Below are 21,195 nucleotides of genomic sequence, written 5' to 3' on the forward strand. Positions count from 1 at the left end.
AAACTCGGTGCCTTCGGCAAAGGTGAGCAGCCAAAGCAAAGCACCGGAGCTGCTCCCGTGCGGCAGGACCCAGACGGGATGCGCCGGGATCAGCCGGGATCAGCAGGGCGGAACGAGCCTCCCTCCCCGCCCCGCTCGGTACCACGGAGAGCTCCCTCCCATTCTCCCTTCCTTCCTCCTTCCCTCCCTCTCTCCTCACCCAACAGTCATTTTACTTTTCCGAGCATTTTACTTTCCAAAACATATCACAGACTGTACACAGAAGAAGTACTCTTGACTGCCCAGAAGTTACATGCATGAGGAATGGTACTGTCTTCCAAAAAATATAAATAAATTACCATCTTGGCAATAAACACAAGCCGAAGCCCAAAAGAACTATTTTATTTCCAGGCAAGTTCATTCATAGATCTTATTAATAGTGAACCTGATTCCTTTAGGAACTTAGGAGCAGCAGAAGGAAAAGCATATAAGAAGATTAGGTTAATACTATATTTAAGCATATGTAAGGACAGTGAATGAAATACTGATTATTCACTCACTTAATTCAAGAAAAACAACCACTTACTAAGAATAGCTTTCAGGGGATAAGAGAAGAGAAACTAGGCTGCACCAGGGGAAAAAAAAAAACCCAACCAACCAACAGAGCTACAGTAGTACTCACTGTCCCTCATTATCCGCATTCGTCAGCACTGAGGTCTGTGGAAATCAACTGATATCAAAGCATCAAACAGGGGCAAACCACCCAAAGGCTTTCAGACTAACGCACCCTTTGCACTAGCTGAGAAGCATTCCCAACTCATTATCATCCTCATGGAAAACAGCAGAGGTGTGTTTAATGTAACTCTCCAGATTTTTTGCAAAGACACGAGGGGGGGAGGGAAAAACAGATTTTGTGGGTTTTGCTGTGATGGAAGGACCTGACAGTCCTCATGGAATAGAGGGGAGGATACTGGCCTCGAGCTCCAACCAGTTGGAGCACGCACAGTAGGTTATGGAGTGAAGAGAAGATCTTCTGCACTTTCACAAAAGCTTTTTCTGGCAGACTTTGCCCCTCTGCCTGTGCCTTGCCAAAGGCTCCCCGTCAGACCTTCCTGCTTCCGCCTGCCTCGGCTGCGCTTCTCTGCCTCACGTCCTTAAGAGCTGCCAACTCAGCCAAGGGTCCCGATTTAGCTGCTGATTAATCAAAGCCTGAACACTCATCAGGGCTGGAAGCACAGTCCAATCACAAACTTACAGGCAGTGCCCCTGTAGCTCATCCTGCACTCGCTGTCCCCCAAGGGAACCCCCACGTGCTCTCCCACCTCCATGCCAGCCCAAGCACAGAGGTGGAGACGAGCGGGAGATTGTCACAGAATCATGGAATCGTTAAGTTTGGAAATCACCTCTGAGAGCACTGAGTCCAACCACCGACCTAACACTGCCAGGTCTGTCACTAAACCACGTCCCTGTGTACCACATCCCTGTGCTTTTTGAACACTCGGAGGCGTGTTCCCAACTCAAATCAAAATGCTGGCACACACCCCCAACCCACAACTGCCAGGATCACTGGTTCCAGTTAAGCATTAATTTCCAGCTCCTCTTTGCTATCAAAACACAGCGTCACATGACATCAAACTGCAGAACACCACTTGGCCCCGGTAAGCGGCGGGAGATAAAAAGCATCTGTAAAAATACGACTACAAGAAAGTCTGTATAATACACATTAAATCCCAGGAAAGCAGATCTGCTCTTAGCACTCCAATGATAACACTCTAAGAGTGCTTCTAACCACGAGAGGGGCTGCAGTTCCAGAGGAGACATCAAAGCCACCGCTGCTGAGAGAATGTAAGCGTGCCACACGGCTGCTCTGCAAAGCTTACAGGTAAAAAAACAATGGGAATGTGCTTTAGTCCAGCTGGAAAAGATGACTCTGGTTTAACGTGGAATATGACTGTACAGTCACCCGTGAAACAGAGCCCAGGCTTTGTGCAAGACTCCACAGGTCCAAGGGGCTGCAAACCCACACACAGTCAGCATCCAAAAGGGGCTGTTCAACCAGCTGACACATTTCAGCTACCAAAACTGGAGTGAGAAAATGCTATTTCTCTCACAGACTCGGAAGCCATCCCGAAGGGGATCTCTCCCCTCATAACACCCCATGCTAATCTGCACACTGTGTTCCAAAGTGCTTTCCAGGTGTAAACTTGACTGAGGGTTTACTGGGGTTATAAAAGCGAGTAGGCATCTGACAAAAAGAAGTTATTTCCCCCTCCTTTGATCTCCCAGCGTGAGCTACTTGTGCATGTCAAGAGCAAGCCTTAAAACCTGGGCAGTGGAGGAGGGATATAACCCTGGTTTCCCCACTGAGCCAGCTTTATTACAAGTTTCTCCCAAACAAAGCACAGTTCAGCCACGGGTTTAGATTAATTCTTCTCATTTTTGAGAGATTTAAATATACCAGCACTGATCCTCTGCCTTTAGCTGTGAAAAACACAGCAAGTCTAAGGCCAAAAGCAGCGTTGGAATGCGTTATCTTAGCCTGGGTTTGATCAGAAGGCATTTTTAATTACTACCCTCCAAGGAGCAGCCAGGGTGGACCACACCATCATCTCGAGGGCTGTTCTCATCCCCCAAAGCAAGCCTGCAGAGATATTTCCCTTCAGTACTCCCTCGAGTCCCTGGTCATTTCTGCTGCACAAGTTTCCTGATTTATGGTCTGGATCTTGGTATTTATATTATCCCTAGCTGGAGTCTTCTGCTAGGGTTGGCCAGACTTTTCCATCTAATCTGCACAGAGTGCAAACTTTATTGAGGAAAACACAGGGTTGATCATGGTTTTGAATTAAAGACTCCACTATGCTCTTACTGGAAGTCATATAAAGAGTTCTGGGGGTTTTTTATTAAGTACTCAGCACCTGTGCTCAATATTTGAGGGGAAAAATAAAAATGCATTTAGATTCAGAATGGCCTTTGTAAACGAGGTTCTATAAAATCTGCATATAAAGAAAGAAGTCAAAGATAATTTTTTTCCCCTCTAATAATTTTCCAGTAGACTTTGCACAAATATTAGACTATAACTAAGGAAGGAAAAAGGCAGTGAAAGCTTAAAACTTAAAGGCTCATTTGCTAATAAAGTTGAGGAGCTGAGTAAATCAACCTAAATAAAAATCAACCTCATTTTAGACACACTGAACACTTTCAGCAGAAGCCCTTCAGAATGGCAAAGGCAGGTACTAATTATCTCTGCAAATCTCAAAACCTACACAGATTAAATGGGAAAAAAATACTCCTAGTTGAGCTGCTTCACAATTCCTATGTAAAAACTTCATTTTCATCTTACAAATGAAAAAAAATAGTGTTTTCCATAGCTGCTTGTTCTCTTTTTGATCAGATTTTAAACAGCTCATCTCTTTCCAGAGCTGATACGACAAAATTAACAGCAGAAAGGAGGAGCCACTGGGAAAACTGAAAGTTTGAACAAAGATAAATTGGCATTGGTGTAGTCCTCAAACACAGCATTACCCGAGGCCCATCACAAAATTCTTAATGCAACTTAAAAGTATCATAAGAACAAAAGCACCAGGAAACAAAGTAATCAGAGACCACCTTCTGCCATGCAGCACCAAAGTCACCCCCAGATGAGGAAGATTTCTACTTTAAATTCAAAATAGGGTATATTCCTCCCACGTTTTCTCTGAATGAGGATACTCAGGATACTCACCCTCTTACCCCCAGGACTCAGGATGAAGATCCAAGAAGTCCATTCTGTTCAAACCTCTTTAAAACAAATTAAACACTGAAATTCCTCTTCAATCCACCGAGCTGCCCTTCCTTTTTGCACCTCTGCCAAAAGCACTCTGCGCAGAAAAATCCTGGCCCGGGTGCTTTCCTGCACCTATAAAAGGACATTATCCCAAACAACTGCAAGAGCCTTTACAGGGAAATTCAGAATCTTCACTCATCTCCCTCCTGCTTCAGCCCCCAAGGGCAGGGTGGAGAACTGTAGCCAAAACCTTTCTTCTATCAGCTATGAAAATAAAAGGTTGCTGGTTAGATCACTCCTCTCCACCTCCACAACGGGGAACAAGGATACTCGGGGAAAATAAGGACGCAGTTTCTACTGGAACTACCTGTGAAACTTGAATTCCTGTTTGTCTCCCTCCCACAAACATCCTCTGATGTCCAATAAATATCTCTGCACTCAGCCAACAGCTCTTCTTTCAGCAGAGCACTGCTCTGAGAACTGAGATTCCTGCCCTCACACAGCTCCTCAGCCCTGACCTGTGACGTGTCTGCTCCCTTGTCAAATCCGATGGACTTTTCGAGGTGTTGACCAATTTCATTTACAGGCACTGACAGTGTGCCTGTGTCCCATGCAATGCGAAACCGAGCTCAGAAGCACAGGGAGGTGGCAGGAGTTCCCAGTAAAGACATTTTTTTATGAAGCAATCCTGGTTTAAAAGCACAGACGGCATCCTCACTTTAGGAGACGGAAACACAAAGAGACCTACCCTGGAACATCAGGGAAGACGTTTCTCCACGAGAAAAACAAAGCACCATTCCTCTTCGAGCACATAAAGTAAACAACAACAACAACAACAATTTTAAAAAGTAACACAATCCACAAAGACATAAACCCGTAATGCTGTAGGAAGGAAAGAAGCTTCTGGCCTCTGAGCTCCCTGGCTTCCACAGATAACAAAAGCTTCAGTAACAACCATCTTCCACCAACACACACATCACCACTGCAAGCTGCCCCACCCCTCTAAGCAGGCGATACCCACAGAGGAGGCTCTGGAATCAGGTTATTCCCTGGCCGTGCATCCAAGGGGACAGCACTGAGTCACAGCCCTGGGCAGCCAGCACTGACTCAGCCCTGCGCTTCCCAGCGGGAACCGCGGCTCAAGGTAACCCCGGGCAGCTTTTGTGGAGGGGATGGATTCCCTTGGCACAGGCACAGACAAACAGGGCAGAGAACAGAAAACCATCCCAACTCCCTTTGCAACCAGACATTCCGGAGAGGATGATTGTCGGGAGCATCGCTCTGGGCTCAGCTCCCACAGCAATATCAGTTACGTGGGTTTCTTCTTTTTTTTTTTTTTTTTTTCCTTTAAATTAATTATTTTTTAAACGCACAGAAGTGCTGCTGCTGTGGTCAGCTACAGCCCCCAATGCTCACAGCTGGCTTTTGCCAGCTCCCAGGGTCTGCTGATGGCCTCTTCAAGGGTTTAAACTGAGAAAATCACTATTTCTCTATTTCTACCATACAAAAACAAGTTCACTTAGAGGACTGAAAAAATGTTAAACAGTAGGAAAGAGAAAAAAAAAAAAAAAACCCAGCCATGCTCTCTGCAAACAGGAAAGAAACTTGCTTTAAAAACGTCATTTCGTTTGCTTACATAATCAACTCACCAGGCTTTTTTGTTGGTTTTTTTTTTGGTCACGCAAGATTTCTGCTACAGAGGTATTTCCTTTAAAACCAAGGTACATAAATAACAGCCTCTGCTGATGAATACAGCCCAAACCCACAGTTTCAATCTTTGGCACTTAAAAGTGAGCTGAAATCCACGCTGCAGCAGTGTCAAAGGTGCCAAGCACCTCCTGGTTTCAGAAGTGGCAGAAACAGCAAGAGCACTGGTCTCTCTTCATCAGACCCCATCCTCAGCTGTTCCAGCAAAGACCCCCAGGGTCCTCCTGCACCCACCTGATTTCAAACACAAGAAGCACCAGCCTGAGGAGACGCTCCCACTGCCAGCACCTGGAGACAATTTCAGCCTCCCCTGAAGCCACCCTGGCACCAGGAGCACCAACACTCGACCCAGCTCCCACAGGCAGTGAACACTCCTCCCTGGGGGCACAACCACCACTACTACCCCCGAAACTTCCTCAAGTCGCAGATGACATCTCCAAAAACACCAGTGCTGAGTTGCCATCGCCCTGTTTTAACAGGAACACCCTGTTCCCTCACAGGATCTCTGGAGGCAGTGGTGTGAGGTTTGCTGAGTGTGGGCATGAGTTTGCCAGGGAGCAGCCTCAAGCCGTGATGATGTTCTTCTGCCTGAGCTAATAAGCCCAGCCTTTTAGAAGCTTTTACTCACTTAAACCAAAACAAAGGTGGCTTTTAAAAGAGGGGGAAAAAAAGGTCCCATTTAGTTATCATATCTCCAGAAGACTTAGGGCTAATAGCAAGCAAGGGGTCTGCTGCTGAGGGCTCCTCCATTCCCTAAACACACCCCGGCCACAAAAGGGCACTAAACTTTCAACTGAGCAGATAAATCTGGATAAACTGGGGGCAAACAGCAAAGTGGGCTGAGGTCTGCGAGCACAGCGTGAGTGTAAAGTTATGAGACACCTTCCACTTCAGACACCAAGCACCATGTCCTCCCTGGTACCTGCTCAGAAAACAAGTGTTCATAGAGCAAATTCTCCTCCTGCTGAAGAAAGCTGGGCTATTTTTTCTTTCTCCCCCCCTCTCCTGAGCAGAGGAGCCAGTGCTCTTGCACAACAGCAACCCCAGAGAAGCCTTGGCCAGCACGCTGGCTGTTGAAAACAAACTTTAACGAGCACGTGAACATGGGAGGTTCGGGCCACAGCTCATCCGTCACGCCCTGATAACCACCCAGAAAAACGTGAGAAAATTCCTCTTGCAGTCCTCGTTCTTAACTACTGAGAGCAAGAGCTATGCCCCGGGAAACTCGGGGAAAGGCATCCCGAGAGGGAGGAGCAGCGGGAAGCTTTCTGTGTCAGCCCTGAACAGCGAGGGTTACTGAGCCCTGCCTCTGGTCAGCACACAACCACATGCCAAGAGCCACATTATTCACTGCAGCAGGAAGAAAAAGTTAGGCAGAAGGTTTGGCAAAACCCCCAAAATCATCTCTCTCGGACATCCCAGAAGTAACAACAAGCCATTCAAGACGTGATTCGTTTATACTACGAGGCTCATTACAAAGGGGCCGGCCTATTTTTAGAGGTAGATATCGCTACAGTTGAGTGCTAGATAAACCCAAACAATTATTTTAAAAGGGTATTCCATCACTAATTATTCTAAACAACTTGTGCACTCTGGAAAGGCTGGCCTGCTGCCACCCTCTAGCATAAAACAGCTCCGGGAGAACGACGCTAGGACTTCACTCAAACAGCGGTGATGGGCAATTCACAGAGCCAGCAGCGCGTCTGTGAGAGCCCCACGGCCACAGTGAGCTCATCCACAGCTCACGGGGTAAAATAGAAAACAATAAGAAACGAGACCTTGACCTTGTTTACGCTACAAAATAATGGAAGGTTTGTTTTTCTTTTTTTTTTTTTTAAACGTACCACCAGAAAGAAAAATAAATAAAAACCCAGGCCAAGGACCAGCGAGGCTGACAGCAGCCACGCTGCTCGTACATCGATTTTGTGGTTTCACCAGCCCAAGTGCAGAGTCCCGAATGCTCCACAGCCCCTCTCTGGCACGACTCCCTCACCGGAGCCTCGAGAGGTGCCAGGTGAAGATGGGCAGAAACCAAGGGTGGACCGGGCCAGCGCTGCCCCTCGGTCACCAGACAGGCAGCCTTTGGGGGAACGTTTTGGTTTTTTTTTTCAATCCAACGAGACTTTTCAACAGCACAATCACAGACATCATCACGACCGCAGTTCCGCTCCAGCGCAGCCCAAATCCAACCAAATCCCGGAGGAACCACGAAAACCCCAAACCCACCGGGGGCCACGGCAACAGATGGAAAAGGGCTCTGGGGTGGTGGTGTTGGGGTGGTGTGGTGGAGGTTATCCAGCCGGGAAAGGGAAGGCGCTGGGATGTGCAGCCGCGTTTCACGCCCGAGCTGCTCTCCAAGGACGCGCCGCCTCCCGCCGCAGAGGGCGGGCGGCGGGGCCCGGGGCGCCGGACCCGGCACGGCCGGAGGGGCTCGGCGGCCCGGGGGGCACCGGGGGCAAGGGGCGGGCGGCCAGGCCACCCCGTGCGGCGGCGGGGTGCGGGCACGGCGGGTCCCCCGCGGCCCGGGGAAGGCGCCGTGCCCGGGAAGGAGCCCCCGGGGGTGGGGGCGGCCGGAGCCAAACTCCCCGCGGCGCCGCCGCCCCTCAAAATGGCTTCGCCGCCGCGGCCCCTGCCCGGCTGAGCCCGCACGGCGCCCGCCCCCACCGCCGGTACCGGTACCGGCCGGGCCCGCTCCGCTGAGCGCCGCACTGCGCTCCCGCACCGGCGCCCCGCCGCAGCTCGGCCGGCCCGCCGCGCTCAACAGGTGCGGGGCGGCCCGGGCCCACCGGCGCCGGCACCTGCCACCGCGTCAGGACCTGGACAGGTCCCGCGGGGCGCTCCCCCCGCCCCGCCGCCGCCGCCCCGGCTGGGCTCCCCGGCTGCCGTCCCCGGCTCACCTGCCGCGGCCCCGCCGTGCCGGCCCCGCCGCTCCGCCATGCGCGGCCCCGGCCGAGCCCGCGGCGGACCCGGCCCCGCGCGCGCCGCCGACGTGCAGGCCGCGCCGGGCCCGCCAGCGCCGCGAGCCCCGCGCGCGGGGAGGGCGGGGCCGCGGCCGGCGCCGCCGCCCCCATTGGCGGGGCGCGCGCGCCCGGGGGGGGCGGGGCCGGCGGCGCTCGCGCGCTCTCGCAGCGCGCGGGGGATGGCAACGGGGCGGGGGCGGGGCTTGGCCGCGTCCGGGGGCGGCTCTGATTGGGCGAGAGCGGGGAGGGGCGGGGCGAGGGGCGGGGCGTTGGTCGATCGCACACCCCGAGCGGCCCCGCCCCGCTCCCTCAGGGAGGGATCCCAGCTCGGAGCCCCTGCCCTGGGACCCGACTCGGGAGATTACCAGGCAGAGTTACAGTCAACTAAAAAAAAATTAAAAATTACAATAAATGCAACGCTACAGGGAAAACTGGTTTTACCCTACAAAGACAGATGTATAACCCCGCAGCGCTGGGACAAGAACAGACCGGCGTTTGTCCACCCTTGTGCTGAGCACCACGTAGTCCCCCTGAGGGCAAAGGAAAAGGAAAGGAACCTGTTGGTCTGGACGACGGCCGCAGTCCTGTTGAAGTGATGATCATAGGCCATTTCCTCTGGTCCTGGACGTGTGCTGCTGCACCAACCACCTCGGTATTACTAAAACTTTGTGCTGAGAGCTCTACCTTCTCAGGCATTTCTCCGGAGTGTCTGGATGGTGACACCCATATTGCCATGTCCTTCCCACGTCCCTTCTTGGCGGGGCACAGATCTGTGCAGGCATTCAGGAATCTGTACAGATTCACAGGGAGGCAAAGAGGAATAGCATAAAAGCCCACCCCTGTTTTGGCATCCCAGTGGCCTTCAGGGCAGGCGCTGAACACACCCCTGTCCGCTGGCCCTGCCATCCTGGTGCACAGCTCCTGCAACACAGAATTCCCATCCCACACCCACCACGCTGGAAGCCACATCTTGGATCTAGGACGCCGGTTCGTCCAGATCTACTTTCAGAGTCCTCGACCTCACCTGAGGGCGTGGTGGGTGCACTGCCAGACGCATCACCTCCTCCACCACTCCGTGCCACCAACCCCACAGAAGCTGCATCCCCGAGAAGCCCTGGCAGCAGATCCAGGCGTGGTGGTTTCTCCCCGCTGTTGCCATACAATCCGATCCTTGGATGCCAAGCCAAGGGAACCTGCTTCCAAAGCCACGTGGCAAAGAGAAGGAGGGAGGATGTTTAACCCCTTCCTTGCAGAGGATCAAGCTGGCTGTCCCATGGAAGGACAATGGCATCCTCACTGCGGCGGTGGCTTCCTGCTGAAGGACAACTGGGGAGCACAGCTGCCCAATCAAAGGTTTAACTGCTTTGCAGATGGCCTGCAACACGAATTTCTAAGGCCAGCAGTTTAGCAACGCTCCTGTCTTCTCATCCCGCCTGTGGGACAGGGTGGAGGAAGGGCTGGCTCTGGCTCCCCCTCTACCTGAGCTCACCCCCCAGCTGGGTGGCTGTGGGCACGGGGCTGTGTCCCCCCCTTGGGTCACAGTGGGCAGCCAGGAGCAGAAGCCAAAGTGCAAGACTGCCCTTGGGGACGGTCTCAGGAGCGCCCAACAACAGCTCACGAACCAACCTGCTCAGCGACCAACACAGGGCCAATTTTTAAATCACGAGCATCTGAGGAAGTCCTGATGGTGGCAGATGAAATGCAGTGTAGGCTCGGCTGTTACTGCTCAGCTGCGAGGCCTTGGCACGGAGACAGACCGAGCTGACCTTCTGTGGAGCTGCGACAAGGAGAGGTCAAAACAATAAAAAACCCACAAACTTAACACTGGGAATCAGGAGGAGGGAAACTGGACAGCGTCTCTGACTTGGAGCCCACCACCACCATCAGGCACTGCAGCCATGGGACCCCTGAAAGCAGCACGAGGCTCTGCCCCTACACAGAGGACCAAAAGGCAGGTGGAGGAACATCAGCAGATTTGTAAGAGTTAAGTGTCTTCCCCCAGTAACACCTCCCCGCTCCCGAAGCCAACGGGTTCCTGAGGCAGAGGTTGTTTTACCCAGTCAAGTGGAAGGTGTTTAGATTAACCATCACGTTGGTGAGCAGTGATTACATGTATCCAGGACAGCTGTAAACGCATCCAGATGAAAAGTATCCAAAACAGCTGTAAACACAGCCACGTCCCCTCTGCCTGGAGCACCAACACTGCTCCCAGCCCGTGGCACCATGGATGCATTCACAAACCCATCAGGCAGTGTCTGGGCTGGCAGCCCTGGCATGCTGTGGGAGGCACTGATCCCCCTGTGCCCCAATCCCACTGTGGGGCTCTGAGCAGCCCCCTCCTCCCTGCTGAGCTGCAGAAATCAGGAGCAGAAGCATCCCCCAAGGATGCTCTTCTTGCCTCTCCCCTTTCATGTGTCGGCTTCTGTCCCTCAGTCCCTCAAACAGTGCCTGCTAAAGCCAGACAAACCACACTTTAAATCCAGATGAAGTGTTCAGCTGAGATCAGTCTGTCCTCCTGGCCCCTTCTGGTGTCTGTCTGTCCATCCTCCCAGGCTGGCTGAGCGTGGAACAAAGGGTCGCCCGGGCCGGGGTGATTATCTCTTCCTCCATCTCCTTCCCTTGGGAGGATATCCTGGCATCATGTGCCTTCACCTGCTCGGGGGGGGCCTGACATTTGCTCCCTTTCCAGCACCTTCCTGTTTGGGACATTTCTTTGTTTCAGCTTCCTTTTCTATTTATGTCGCTGAAATCAAGTCCAGGGAGCAAAAAGCGAACGACGTGTCTCACGCCACTGTCGACAACCCTCCACAGCAGACTGCATCCTACACACTCACTGAGCAGACCTGCTGTGGCACCAGAGACCCTGCCACGCCGCTGTGGTCCCCACCAGCCCCGTGACATCTCACCCCCTGTCCCCCAGGTCACTCAGTGTCAAAGAGAACCCGCCCTAGAAATCCTCAATTTACGAACACTAAACTAAGTATGGGATCCAGATCCAGCTCCTCAGTGCCCTGGGGAAGCACCCTCAGGGACAAGCCTGGCTCCCCAGATGTTTGGGATGATGAGCCACAGCCAGACCTGTATGAAAACAGGAGCAGTTCATGTGCAAATCACACTGAGTTCACACAGGGTCACCAACACAGCCCTTCTGGCACCACACACCAATCGTTAAAGCAGAGAGAAGCCCTCAGATGATATTTTATGCACCCTACTTGGAATCAAGCAACCTGGAAAAACCTCAGAGCATGCGGACACAAAGGTCTAAATCTTGACAATGCTGCTGGCAAGGCACTGTGTTTTGCTTGTGCTATTTAACAGCTTCCTCATAAGGAAACAATTGAATTGGTTAAAGGGAAAAAGCCACACCACAAAAATCCCCATCCCACTGTTCAGCTGACAGAGCCCTGTCAGCAGCGTCACTCCTGACGCTGCTCCCAGTTTGGGTTACTGGAGCACCCAATGAGGCATCAGGACCGGGCAGAGAGAAACCACAGAGCCCTTCCCAGGGAAAATGTCTGAACAGGATTAAATTGCTCACCAAACCAAAAACACAGAGCCAGGTTTAATGCCTCACATCGAAGCAACCACGGTTCAGAGCAGAATCAGCAGATCCCAGATAGTTATCACGTAGGGAAGAGTCAGCAGGCAGGGCAATGATCTTCCCCTGCAAGGAAATGGTGGGTATGGAGATAAGGGTGATCCAATTAACCGAGCTTTATGGGGATTTCCAAATGGTACGTGGCAATGCTCTTAAGCACTTAAAGAATACCCCAAAGCTCTTAAAGAAACTGAGCTGCCACGGGATAAGAGGTAGAGCCCTCCTGGGATTAGTAACTGGTGAAAGGTCAGGAAGTGAAGAGCAGGAGCGGGACTGCATCTCTCAAGGGAGGGTCTGATGGCATCCTGCACCTCCCTGAGTGCTCTGAAAAGGCCAGGGCACAGCAGTGTGACAGCACATCCACGCAGGATGGCCACCAAGGCCAGAGAACTCAATAAAGTCAAAAAGGTCATGGTGAGACCCACAAATCTGGGCAGGGACAAACTGTGCTCAGAGGCAAAGGCTGGGTCAGGTGATTCACCTCGCCCCTCTCTTGTGCAACACCTGGATGAAAGGAGTTGCTGGTGCCAATCTCATCTGCTTCCAAAACCATCAGGAAGCTTGAATTTGCAGAGACTGCTCCTGCAGGAACCCACCTTGGGTTGGTTTCAGAGGTACCTGTGCTGTAAATAAAGGGCAAAAGAAACAGGAACGAGTGTGCGAGTGGCTTCATAAAGGGTGGGCATCCGGGGGGGGGAAATAACCCCACACAGGGAAAGGGCTCACTGCACATACGGGAACATGCAAGAGTGGCAGAAGGTCAGAAGGGCCAGGTCTCTGCTCTGCCAGCCACATTTGGGGCCAGAAGGAGCAGGAGTCACTGGAGTTTGAACTCCCTGGATCAGCCACACTGCCTGTGCTGGGACTGTTGAGGACCATCATCGTGGTGCCTGCTGGCACCTGCAGGCACCTCCCTGGCAAGCTGCCCTGGGCAGAGCATGCAGGGGCAGGGATGGGGGAGGGAAGTTCAGCACCACTACTGCTCAAAGGAGAAAATGTGGCTTCTTTCGTGGCCTGGGGCCTCTGCCTCCACCATCACCGTGCTCCCCCAGAAGCTGCCCCGCACACGGTGCAGCCAGACAGGCACTCCAGGTCGCAGGGGGGTGACCAGGACCTGGGCTGCTGCAAGAACAGCCGTGGCCAGGCTGAGTCACGGCCAGCTGGGCCCCAGGCAGACGTTCCTGTGGGCTGGTGACGTGGGGAGGGTAAGGAGTGCAAGTCCTTCTCTGTGAGCTGGGAGACACCTCCTCTACCCCCAAGACAGCAAACCTACAGATTCACCCCCAAGTGACTCACAGAGGTTCAAAGCTCACACTGACCAGTGGCTGTGGTGAAGACATGCATGGGAAGGGAGTCAGTCCCAGTGTGCCCTGGACAGGGAGCTGGGGAGAGCAACCATAGTGCAGCAGAGACCCAGTGCTCACAACAATCCCACTGCTCCCCACCAGCTGCCACTGCCACGTTAAGTACAGGGTAAGAAGTGTGGCTGAGGGCTGGAGTTGCACCAGACCATGGCATGACCCAGGGCCTGCTGATGGAGAGGAGATCCTGGGAGTCATCTCAAGGAAGCCATGGTAGCCCCCCAGCCCCACTGCTCCCAGCCAGCAGCTGGCAGGAGCCATCCAAGCTCTCCTGCCTGACCCCACAGCCTCCACAAGCTTTCCCTGGCAGCCTTGGAGGCAGCCAGCTCCACTCTGCCAGTACCCACAGCACCAGCATGTGCCTCAGTGCTGGAGATGACAAGGGGTTATGCTGCAAAAAGCCATCCCACATGCTTAGCTCTAGGCTAAAAAAGAAAGCCACGGGCACAAGGCAGCTCATGGCTTCACCCAGAGTGCGAGCAGGAGTGCTCTCTCCCTGGCATAAGTCACACTTTCCACAGGCCAAGAGGATGGGGGTGCTCCCTCAGACAAGGTCTGAAAGGAAAACTTTCCAAGGGTAGACAAGCCAGGCAGCGGAAGGAAGGAGCAGGGAGGCTCCCTGCTCGCACTGGGGACTTCCTTGGGTTAGATGAAGGGCCGGGACCGGGTCTGTGTGACTCACTGTGCTTTTCTGAGCTGTGCTGCTGCCCTGGTGCAACCCCTGCTCCAGCAGGAACCAACCACTGGTACCGGGGAGAAACGTGGGAGGAGTAAGAGCTGCTATTAAAAATTATCCCTTTGCAACCTGCACGCCACAGACACTACCCACTGGCTGCTGGAAAGGGAGAATCCCCTTCCACCCACCACTCTGTGTGCAGCTGAAAATATCCGCTGGTATCACCAGATGGACAGGATACCCAGGCTCCTGCTTTCAGACACAGCTCTCTGAACAGCCTTCAGAGGCGAAATCACCAACAGGGAAGCAAAGCAGCTCACAAAAGTAGTCCCAAATTTCTCCAGTCCCGAGTTGTTGCGCATTTGCTGCTTACTCACTTCTTGCCAAGCCTGGAGCTGCTAGGGTGGGCCCCCGCCCTCCCCTCTGGCACAACTACTCCTTACAGCTTGGAAGCTATTTTTCCCCCCACTCTGCTATCTTAAAAAAAGAAAGAAAGGGGAAAAAAAAAAAAAAGGCGTGAAAGCTTTTATCATCCTGAAAACATGCCAAGTGCGAAGGCGACTCCGTGTCTCAGACGCCTGTTTCCTGGCAGATTTTTCAGTCCTTTGCTCAACTGCTCGGATGGCGGGGGCAGGAGATGCCTGCAGCAGCAGCAGGCTGTGAACTGGAGTCCTAAACACTCCCGTGTTTAACTGCTGCTAAGTTCCCAGGGGACCAACATTTTCAAACAGCGGGGCTGGGAGCGGCACACGCAGCCAAGTGGCCCCATCTGAGGTGAGGGGAAGGTGATGCTGTGCAAGGAGGGGAAGGACCACTAGCACTGGTACAGGAGGTACCAAGAGGGGAGGGTCACCGGACCAAGAGAGCAGGCTGAGCAGGGGCAAAGTGCTGGATGAGTGCACTCCTGGTGTCCAAATTTCCAGCAACCACCTAAAGGTGCTGGGAAGTCCACGTGCAGCCTGAGAGGTGGGGACAGCCCCTGCCCTTGATGCTGTCCTGGAAAGAGCTACACACACAGTGTGAGTGGCCCAGACACCCTGGGCATCCTTGGCACATACTCCCAAGGAGAGGGTATTTCAAGGACACAAAAGGCTTCTGGGATAGCTGCTGTGGGGACAGAGGAAATTAAGACAGCTGAATGCCTCACCTGGTCTCTCAGAGGATCCTTCTGCTGTGGGGCTGCTGAGGTTGAAGATCAACAGGTACCGATGGATGGACCATACGGCACAGACTGGAGTCCAGGGCAGCCAAGTGGTGCCACCACCGATATTGTTAATGGGCTTCTCTCCATTCCTTTGGCAGAAGAGCGCAGGCCACCCTTTGCTCTCACCTGGAGAGGGCTGCAGTACACCTGGAACTGACTGCCCCCAGGGTGGAAACACAGCCCTACTATTTACCACCGACTGGAGAAGGGTGAGGCTCCAGAACAGTTAAGAGTACATCGATGACACCACCCTGTGGGGAAAGGGGCAGAGGAAGTTCCTGACATCTTCACCTCTTGTCCTCCAGCTCTCACCTCTGTCCCGCCAGGGCGGGAAGGGGGAGCGAGAGAGCAGTGTCTCGGTGGGGACACTGAACTGGGGAGCATCATTCCTAAACCACAGCAATCTCCTGGCACACGACCCACAGCAACATCTACCCTAGCACATACCTACAACCAGCCCTGCTGCCAGCTGAAGATTTTCCTTAATGTTTCAATCCAGGCCATCCACGCATTGCTCCAGCTCTCCAGTTACTTGGAACCACCTGCAAAAAGAAAACTAAGTAGCCTGGGAAGGCAGGGATTAATGGCCTTTCAGATTCACTTTTTTTCCCCTAGGGACAAGTTCCTGGGAAGAACACGCCATGCCAGCTGCCTCATGTCCCTCCTGCCCTCCACTCACTTCTCCATCCGCTCAAGAGCCCAGGGGATGTCTTCACCTTCTTCATCTCCCACCTTCTCCCCGTTTAAGCACAGGGATGGCTGCAGCTGGGGCCAGCCAGCCCAAAAGCAACAGGCTGGAGGATGGGACACCATCAGCACCTCTCCGTGGCCTCTGCCAGCAGGAAGCTCCCGCCAGGCCCCGGGGCAGCAGGGCTGTCACGGTGACCTTTCTCTAACAGGCAGCATCAGCAGCGGTGTCTGCACTGCCAGAGCCAGGTGGCATCAGGCAAACTGCCTTTGTTCAACAGCGCCAGCCTAGAGGGAGAAAAAAGGCAGCATTACCAGTGAGGCAGCAGATAGGTATGATCACAGTGCCAGCCACTCCCGCTGCAGGTGGTTTTAGGCATTGACTTGGGTCAGAGTCAGCTGCAGCAGGGTGCTTTCCCAAGGTTAAGATGCATCAGTAAACTTTTTTTTTTTTAATGTTCAAGAGACAGCACTGATATTTTCATGTGCAAGCGACCGGCTGAAGGTCACAGCCCGCGGGCAGGACGTTTTGGGACACCTCCTATAGGGCAGGCCAAACAGGGAACACAAAGGCCAAAAGGACTGAGTATCAGCCATGGGAATCACATGCTTTTAAGGCCAAGAGAAGGCAAGCCCATGAGTTAGACAAGATCTGCAGAGATTTCTCACTGCTTGTGCTGCGTGAGGCAGTAGCAGTCTCTTGATTCACCGTGCACATGGAAAAAAACAATTATTTTAAGTCATTTTTCCAGGATGGAAATAAGCTCGTATTTCAATTCCTATTTACCAAAACAGGAGCCAAAGTCAGTGCTGTATGAAAGTGTGTTTATTCCCAAGCTAAATTTCTCACATAAAACAATGTCTGTGAACAGCAGCATTCATCCTGACACATCTCCAACAGCCTCCCGGGCTTGCAGCCCCGACCCATTCCACCACAGCAATCGGGAATCTCTTTTCAGAGCTGTCAGGAAGGGGAGGGAAACGACAGAAAACAGATCCATGGCCATTGGCACAGTCTCAGAAATTGTGCCTGCTCGCAAGAAGAGCAGATGTATCGAGACACTTTGCAGGGAGATTAATGCCTGCACAAAGACCCCACAGAACACCCTGCTCCGTGCAGACTGTCTGCAAAGGGACAGCTGGCCCTGCCAGGAGAGAGCTGTGTTATTCCTGCAGACAGAAACCAGGGCTGTTGGATGTAATCATCTGCTGAACTGCTTCCAAGGACCGAAGTGGCTGAGAGGTCGTGTCAGAGATGCGCTCCCTCGCACCCCTGTGCGCTGCTCCGGTCCCAGCTGATGCTCTAGAGGGAATTCCCTTCTTCCCCCAGCCTCAGCCTCTTGGAGAGGTGGTTGCTGATGGCCATGAGGGGGTTGGCTCTGTACTTGGGATCGGTGATAACCTCGTGAAACCGAGCCACTTCCTCCTCTCTGCAGAAAGAAAAATAACACACAAATACTCCAAGTGCCTCACGCAAAAGAAACCGAGCAGATAAGGAGCAAAGCTCATAAAGCAGCGGATTTCTGTCGAGACAGAGTGATCCTGGGTGTAAATCTCAGAGAGAGAGACAGTGCAAGAAATAAACCTAATTTAGCCAAGGGCAAAGCTCAAATTGCTGCCAGCTTCATGGGAGCCAGAGACTTGATCTCACGCCACAGAGACAGAAACAATCACTTTAGTGTCCAGCATCGCTTGGAAATGGTTATTTTAGAACTTCTCCCTAGTAGATCAAGGGACTGTGGGTGTCTGGTAAATCACCAGGAATGAAAATGACTTGAAGTCACTGCACCAGCACAAAATCAGATTCTCTTCTGGCATTCAGCTACTCCCCTCCCAGGTATGGGCCTTCCTTTCAATGCCAGCGCTGTCCCAGGCAGAGGAAGAGAGGAGCCAAACCTGAAGCTTGGGGTTGTGGCAGTTGGGGCAATGTGGTGAGTCTTAGGGAACCTCCTATCCCAACTAAGATCCTGGGAAATAAACCTCAAGACCTTCCTCCAAACTGTTTGCCTCCCAAGCAGCACAGACTTCCCAGACCACCAAAAAGTAAAGAAAGGCAGAACTGAGCAAGGAAGGCATCCCAGCACCAACAGTGGCCAATTTCTGACAGAGAAGGGCATTCATGGAGTGTGTGCTGGAGATCTGTAGCCTGACTGTTCAGCCTCAGTTTGATGGCTCAGAACTGAGAGAAATCCTGGAAACATGAAAGCAAACACTGCCAGATCACAGTGCCCAGCCCCAGGAGAGCTGTGCTGAGGGAAAATGAAGCTCTCGATGCCTAGTGGCGGTATAAACCATCCAAGAGATTATACAGAGGAATGAGGAGTTGCCAGACTAAGCCCAGGAATTATTCAAAAGCATTTAAACTCTCCATCCTTGCTGATATTCAAAAGCCATGTGGACGTGGTCCTGAGCAACCAGTTCCAGGTGACCACCCAGGGCTCCCTCCCAGTCTCAGCCATTCCCTAAGGCCCAGCAAGGAGTGGACCCTGGCAACTGGGTACTTACAGGAGCCGATGTTTCTGAGCTTGTTTCATCAGACAGAAGTCTGATGGTTCTGCCTTTGCTATCTGGCTGTGGAGAGAAGAAACAAAACAAATGAGTGAGCATTAGAGAAGAGCAGTAATTTAGAAATGGCTGTGGAGATGGAAAGAGTCCAGGAATCCTGCCTCTGCCTTCCCAGAAAGGACAGGTAATTGTCCTGCGTGGAAACTGTCCTGAAAGGCAATTATTTCACAGGCAGGCCCTGTGTGGAAATGCAAACTCCTCCTGGCACAGACTGACAGAGCGGGAGGCACTGCGGGAAAACCGGATCGCTCCGTTCCACAGCTGCTCGTCGGCTGTCCGTGCCCAGATCACCTTCCACTTACCACTGACCTCCGGGTCAAACCGATCCTGTTGCTCAGAGCAAAGATTCCACCGGCCTTCCCCTCGCTGCCACACGTGTCACCCCTGCAGGGCTCACGTTCCCTGCTGATGGCTCCAGCCTGGCAGCCACCCCTTACAGGCAGAGATTTACCCCAGAGCCCCAGCAAGGGACACACAGGAAGGGCAGGGACCGCTTTCGGGACTCTGAGTGCACAAGGGGAGCTGCTGGTCCAGCTGGACTTTAGGGCAAGGAGGAGAAATGTCCATTCTTCAGCACTACACAGATACAGAAGTTAACAGGAGGAACAAGTCGGGAAGTAGGGTAGCTCCTCTCCTATTTGCCCTGAGGCTGAGCCCCAGCAACAGCCCAAAGGGGAGCAAGAGGGTCTGCCCCTTTCCTCCTTGAGCCCTGCCCCAACAGAGGGGTATCTTCCCATACTGGTGGGTGCTGGGGGTTAGAACCTTCCCCACCAGATCTGCCCCAAAGGTTAGGAAACACAACAGTTCTTTGCCTTCTCTTCAAGACAGCAGGATCTGGTCTTTGTTGGCAGTGTTACAGTGACCTCCTCTTTCCTATTTCTCTCTCTGACATGCTACCCTCCATCCTGTTATTTTGCCTTTTTTTCCCCCATTCTTCCTTCCCTCCTTACTCCCTTGTCTCATATTCCTTCACCTTACTTACTTCCATCACCCCTCTCTACTCAATCAGCTCCTGCTCATTTTCCTCTCCTCTCCCTCCCCCCACACTTAACAGCTCAGCACAGGAACAATTTCTTGTCCCAGTTTGCCTGGAATGCTCACAGAAGCTCAGGGAAATCCCTTCTCAGGTTGGATGGCAACCCACGGTCACCAGAGCAGGGCTTGCCAAACCCGTGTGTGCCACCAAGTCACCATGGCAGCCCCTTCAGCAACGAGCAGCTCTGCAGAAGGTGACAAAGCCCAAAGGAAAGCTATTCTAGAGCACATTCCAGGCTGGATTTCCCTCCAAAACCACCAGCACACTGCCTGTTCTCTTGGACCACGCTGGCAGCCCGGTTTCATTACACTTCATTGCCTTCATTCATTATAAAACAGAATAAAAACCTCCCCGTAATGAGCCTTTACCCTGCAGGAGATCGAATTCCTGGAGAATCTAATCTTTTATTAATAATGACGACAAATCACCAGAGTATTACCCTTCCTTTCTGCAATGATTCAAATCCTGTAAGAGCCCTCCTCTGATTATTTCAAACCCTTCTGCACACACGTCCAGGAAGCCAAGAAGCCAACAAGGGTTAGAAGAGCCCCATAGCTCCTCCATGCCAGCACTGAGTGGGGCTGCTTTTGGGTTGGCATGTCCTGCTGGAGCCAATCTGGCTGACATCACCCAGTCAAGCCTCCTGCTTGTACTGAACCCATTACTCAACACATATATCTGATGTCCTTTTAATTCTCCCACTGGAAAAGATCACACCGTGACAGAAAAGGGGACAAAGACACCCACTGGGGCTCAGGTAAGTCCTGGCCCCAAACTCCAGCCAACCAGCTGCCTGTGCTCTGCAAGAACCTGGAAGTTTTGCTTGTTACTTTTGCTGTTCATTCCCACTGAAGGAGAGGGCAGGCTGACTAAATGGTTGCATACAGGGGAAAAAAAAAATAAAAATAAAATTAAAATGCTCTTTGAAGAACTAGAAGCCTGTAGCTACAAGCTGAGCTGAAGGACACTTCATCCCACAGAAATGGCACAAACCTCTTGACTGGCTTCCTGCCCCTGGCACCTGTGGTGAGGTCAGAGAGCTCAGGCAGGGCTTCCATCAGGGGCTGCAGGTCTCCCACCACGGGCGTCGCTCTGCGCTTCGCTTCGGCCTTTTGCTTCTGCTTCAGCATCTTCACACTTTCGATTTCTGAATCAGAAACAAGGCATTACTGGAGGAGGGAGAAGCGTCTGCAGGAGATGATAACCCTTGAGCTAAGAAATTCATAGACTGCTTTACCATCTGGAGGAACAACAGGCCAGAAGTGACCTAAACCAGGGGAAGACCAAAAATAATGCAGCTGGGTCATTCCCTCCCTTACAGGTTGTGTCTGCTTGTAACCATACACATCCCTTCTGACAGTGCAATGGGAAGTGAAATTCCCAGGCTGATTTTGTCTGAACTGCTCATCCCTCACAGCAGCACAGCACAGGAATCCTGGTGTGGCAAAAAAAAAAACAAACCCACACTGACCTTGCATGGAATTGGAAGAGAGAAACAAGAGGGGAAGGGACAAACCGAATGCAGTCAGCTCTACATCTGGCCTTAAACAGGCACAGCCCCACCTCTGCTTTGCTGTTGGGGCAAACAGTGGTCTCCTAGGAGAGGCAGAAAAGATGGACTTCATTTCAGTTGTTTACTTAGTCTGGAGCGAGCCAAGG

At 52.6% G+C, this 21,195-nt stretch overlaps 2 protein-coding genes across 3 annotated transcripts in view; both read right to left on the reverse strand.

The window, feature by feature from the left end:
• ADARB1 (adenosine deaminase RNA specific B1) overlaps positions 1 to 15,447 on the reverse strand; it is a 67,303-nt gene extending 51,856 nt beyond the window's left edge. Inside the window, exon 1 of one of the 2 annotated variants that reach the window (XM_050339365.1) lies at positions 15,192 to 15,447. The gene's annotated coding sequence lies outside the window, so the exon portion shown is untranslated. Of the gene's footprint in view, positions 1 to 8,346; positions 8,453 to 15,191 lie in introns of those variants that run through there. The other variant, XM_050339364.1, reaches the window with a different exon arrangement.
• Positions 15,448 to 16,739: 1,292 nt separating this feature from the next.
• Positions 16,740 to 21,195, reverse strand: part of SLX9 (SLX9 ribosome biogenesis factor) — a 31,882-nt gene continuing 27,426 nt past the window's right edge. The window contains exons 4-6 of the mRNA XM_050339408.1: positions 20,530 to 20,683; positions 18,441 to 18,506; positions 16,740 to 17,365 (exon numbers count right to left, since the gene is read on the reverse strand). Of these exons, the coding sequence (XP_050195365.1) occupies positions 17,239 to 17,365; positions 18,441 to 18,506; positions 20,530 to 20,683 (347 nt within the window). The 3' untranslated portion in view covers positions 16,740 to 17,238. The remainder of the gene's footprint in view (positions 17,366 to 18,440; positions 18,507 to 20,529; positions 20,684 to 21,195) is intronic.

Source organism: Myiozetetes cayanensis, unplaced genomic scaffold (assembly GCF_022539395.1).
Source record: "Myiozetetes cayanensis isolate MyiCay16 unplaced genomic scaffold, myiCay2020 scf9, whole genome shotgun sequence".
In the NCBI taxonomy this organism is placed as follows: Eukaryota; Metazoa; Chordata; class Aves; order Passeriformes; family Tyrannidae; genus Myiozetetes; species Myiozetetes cayanensis.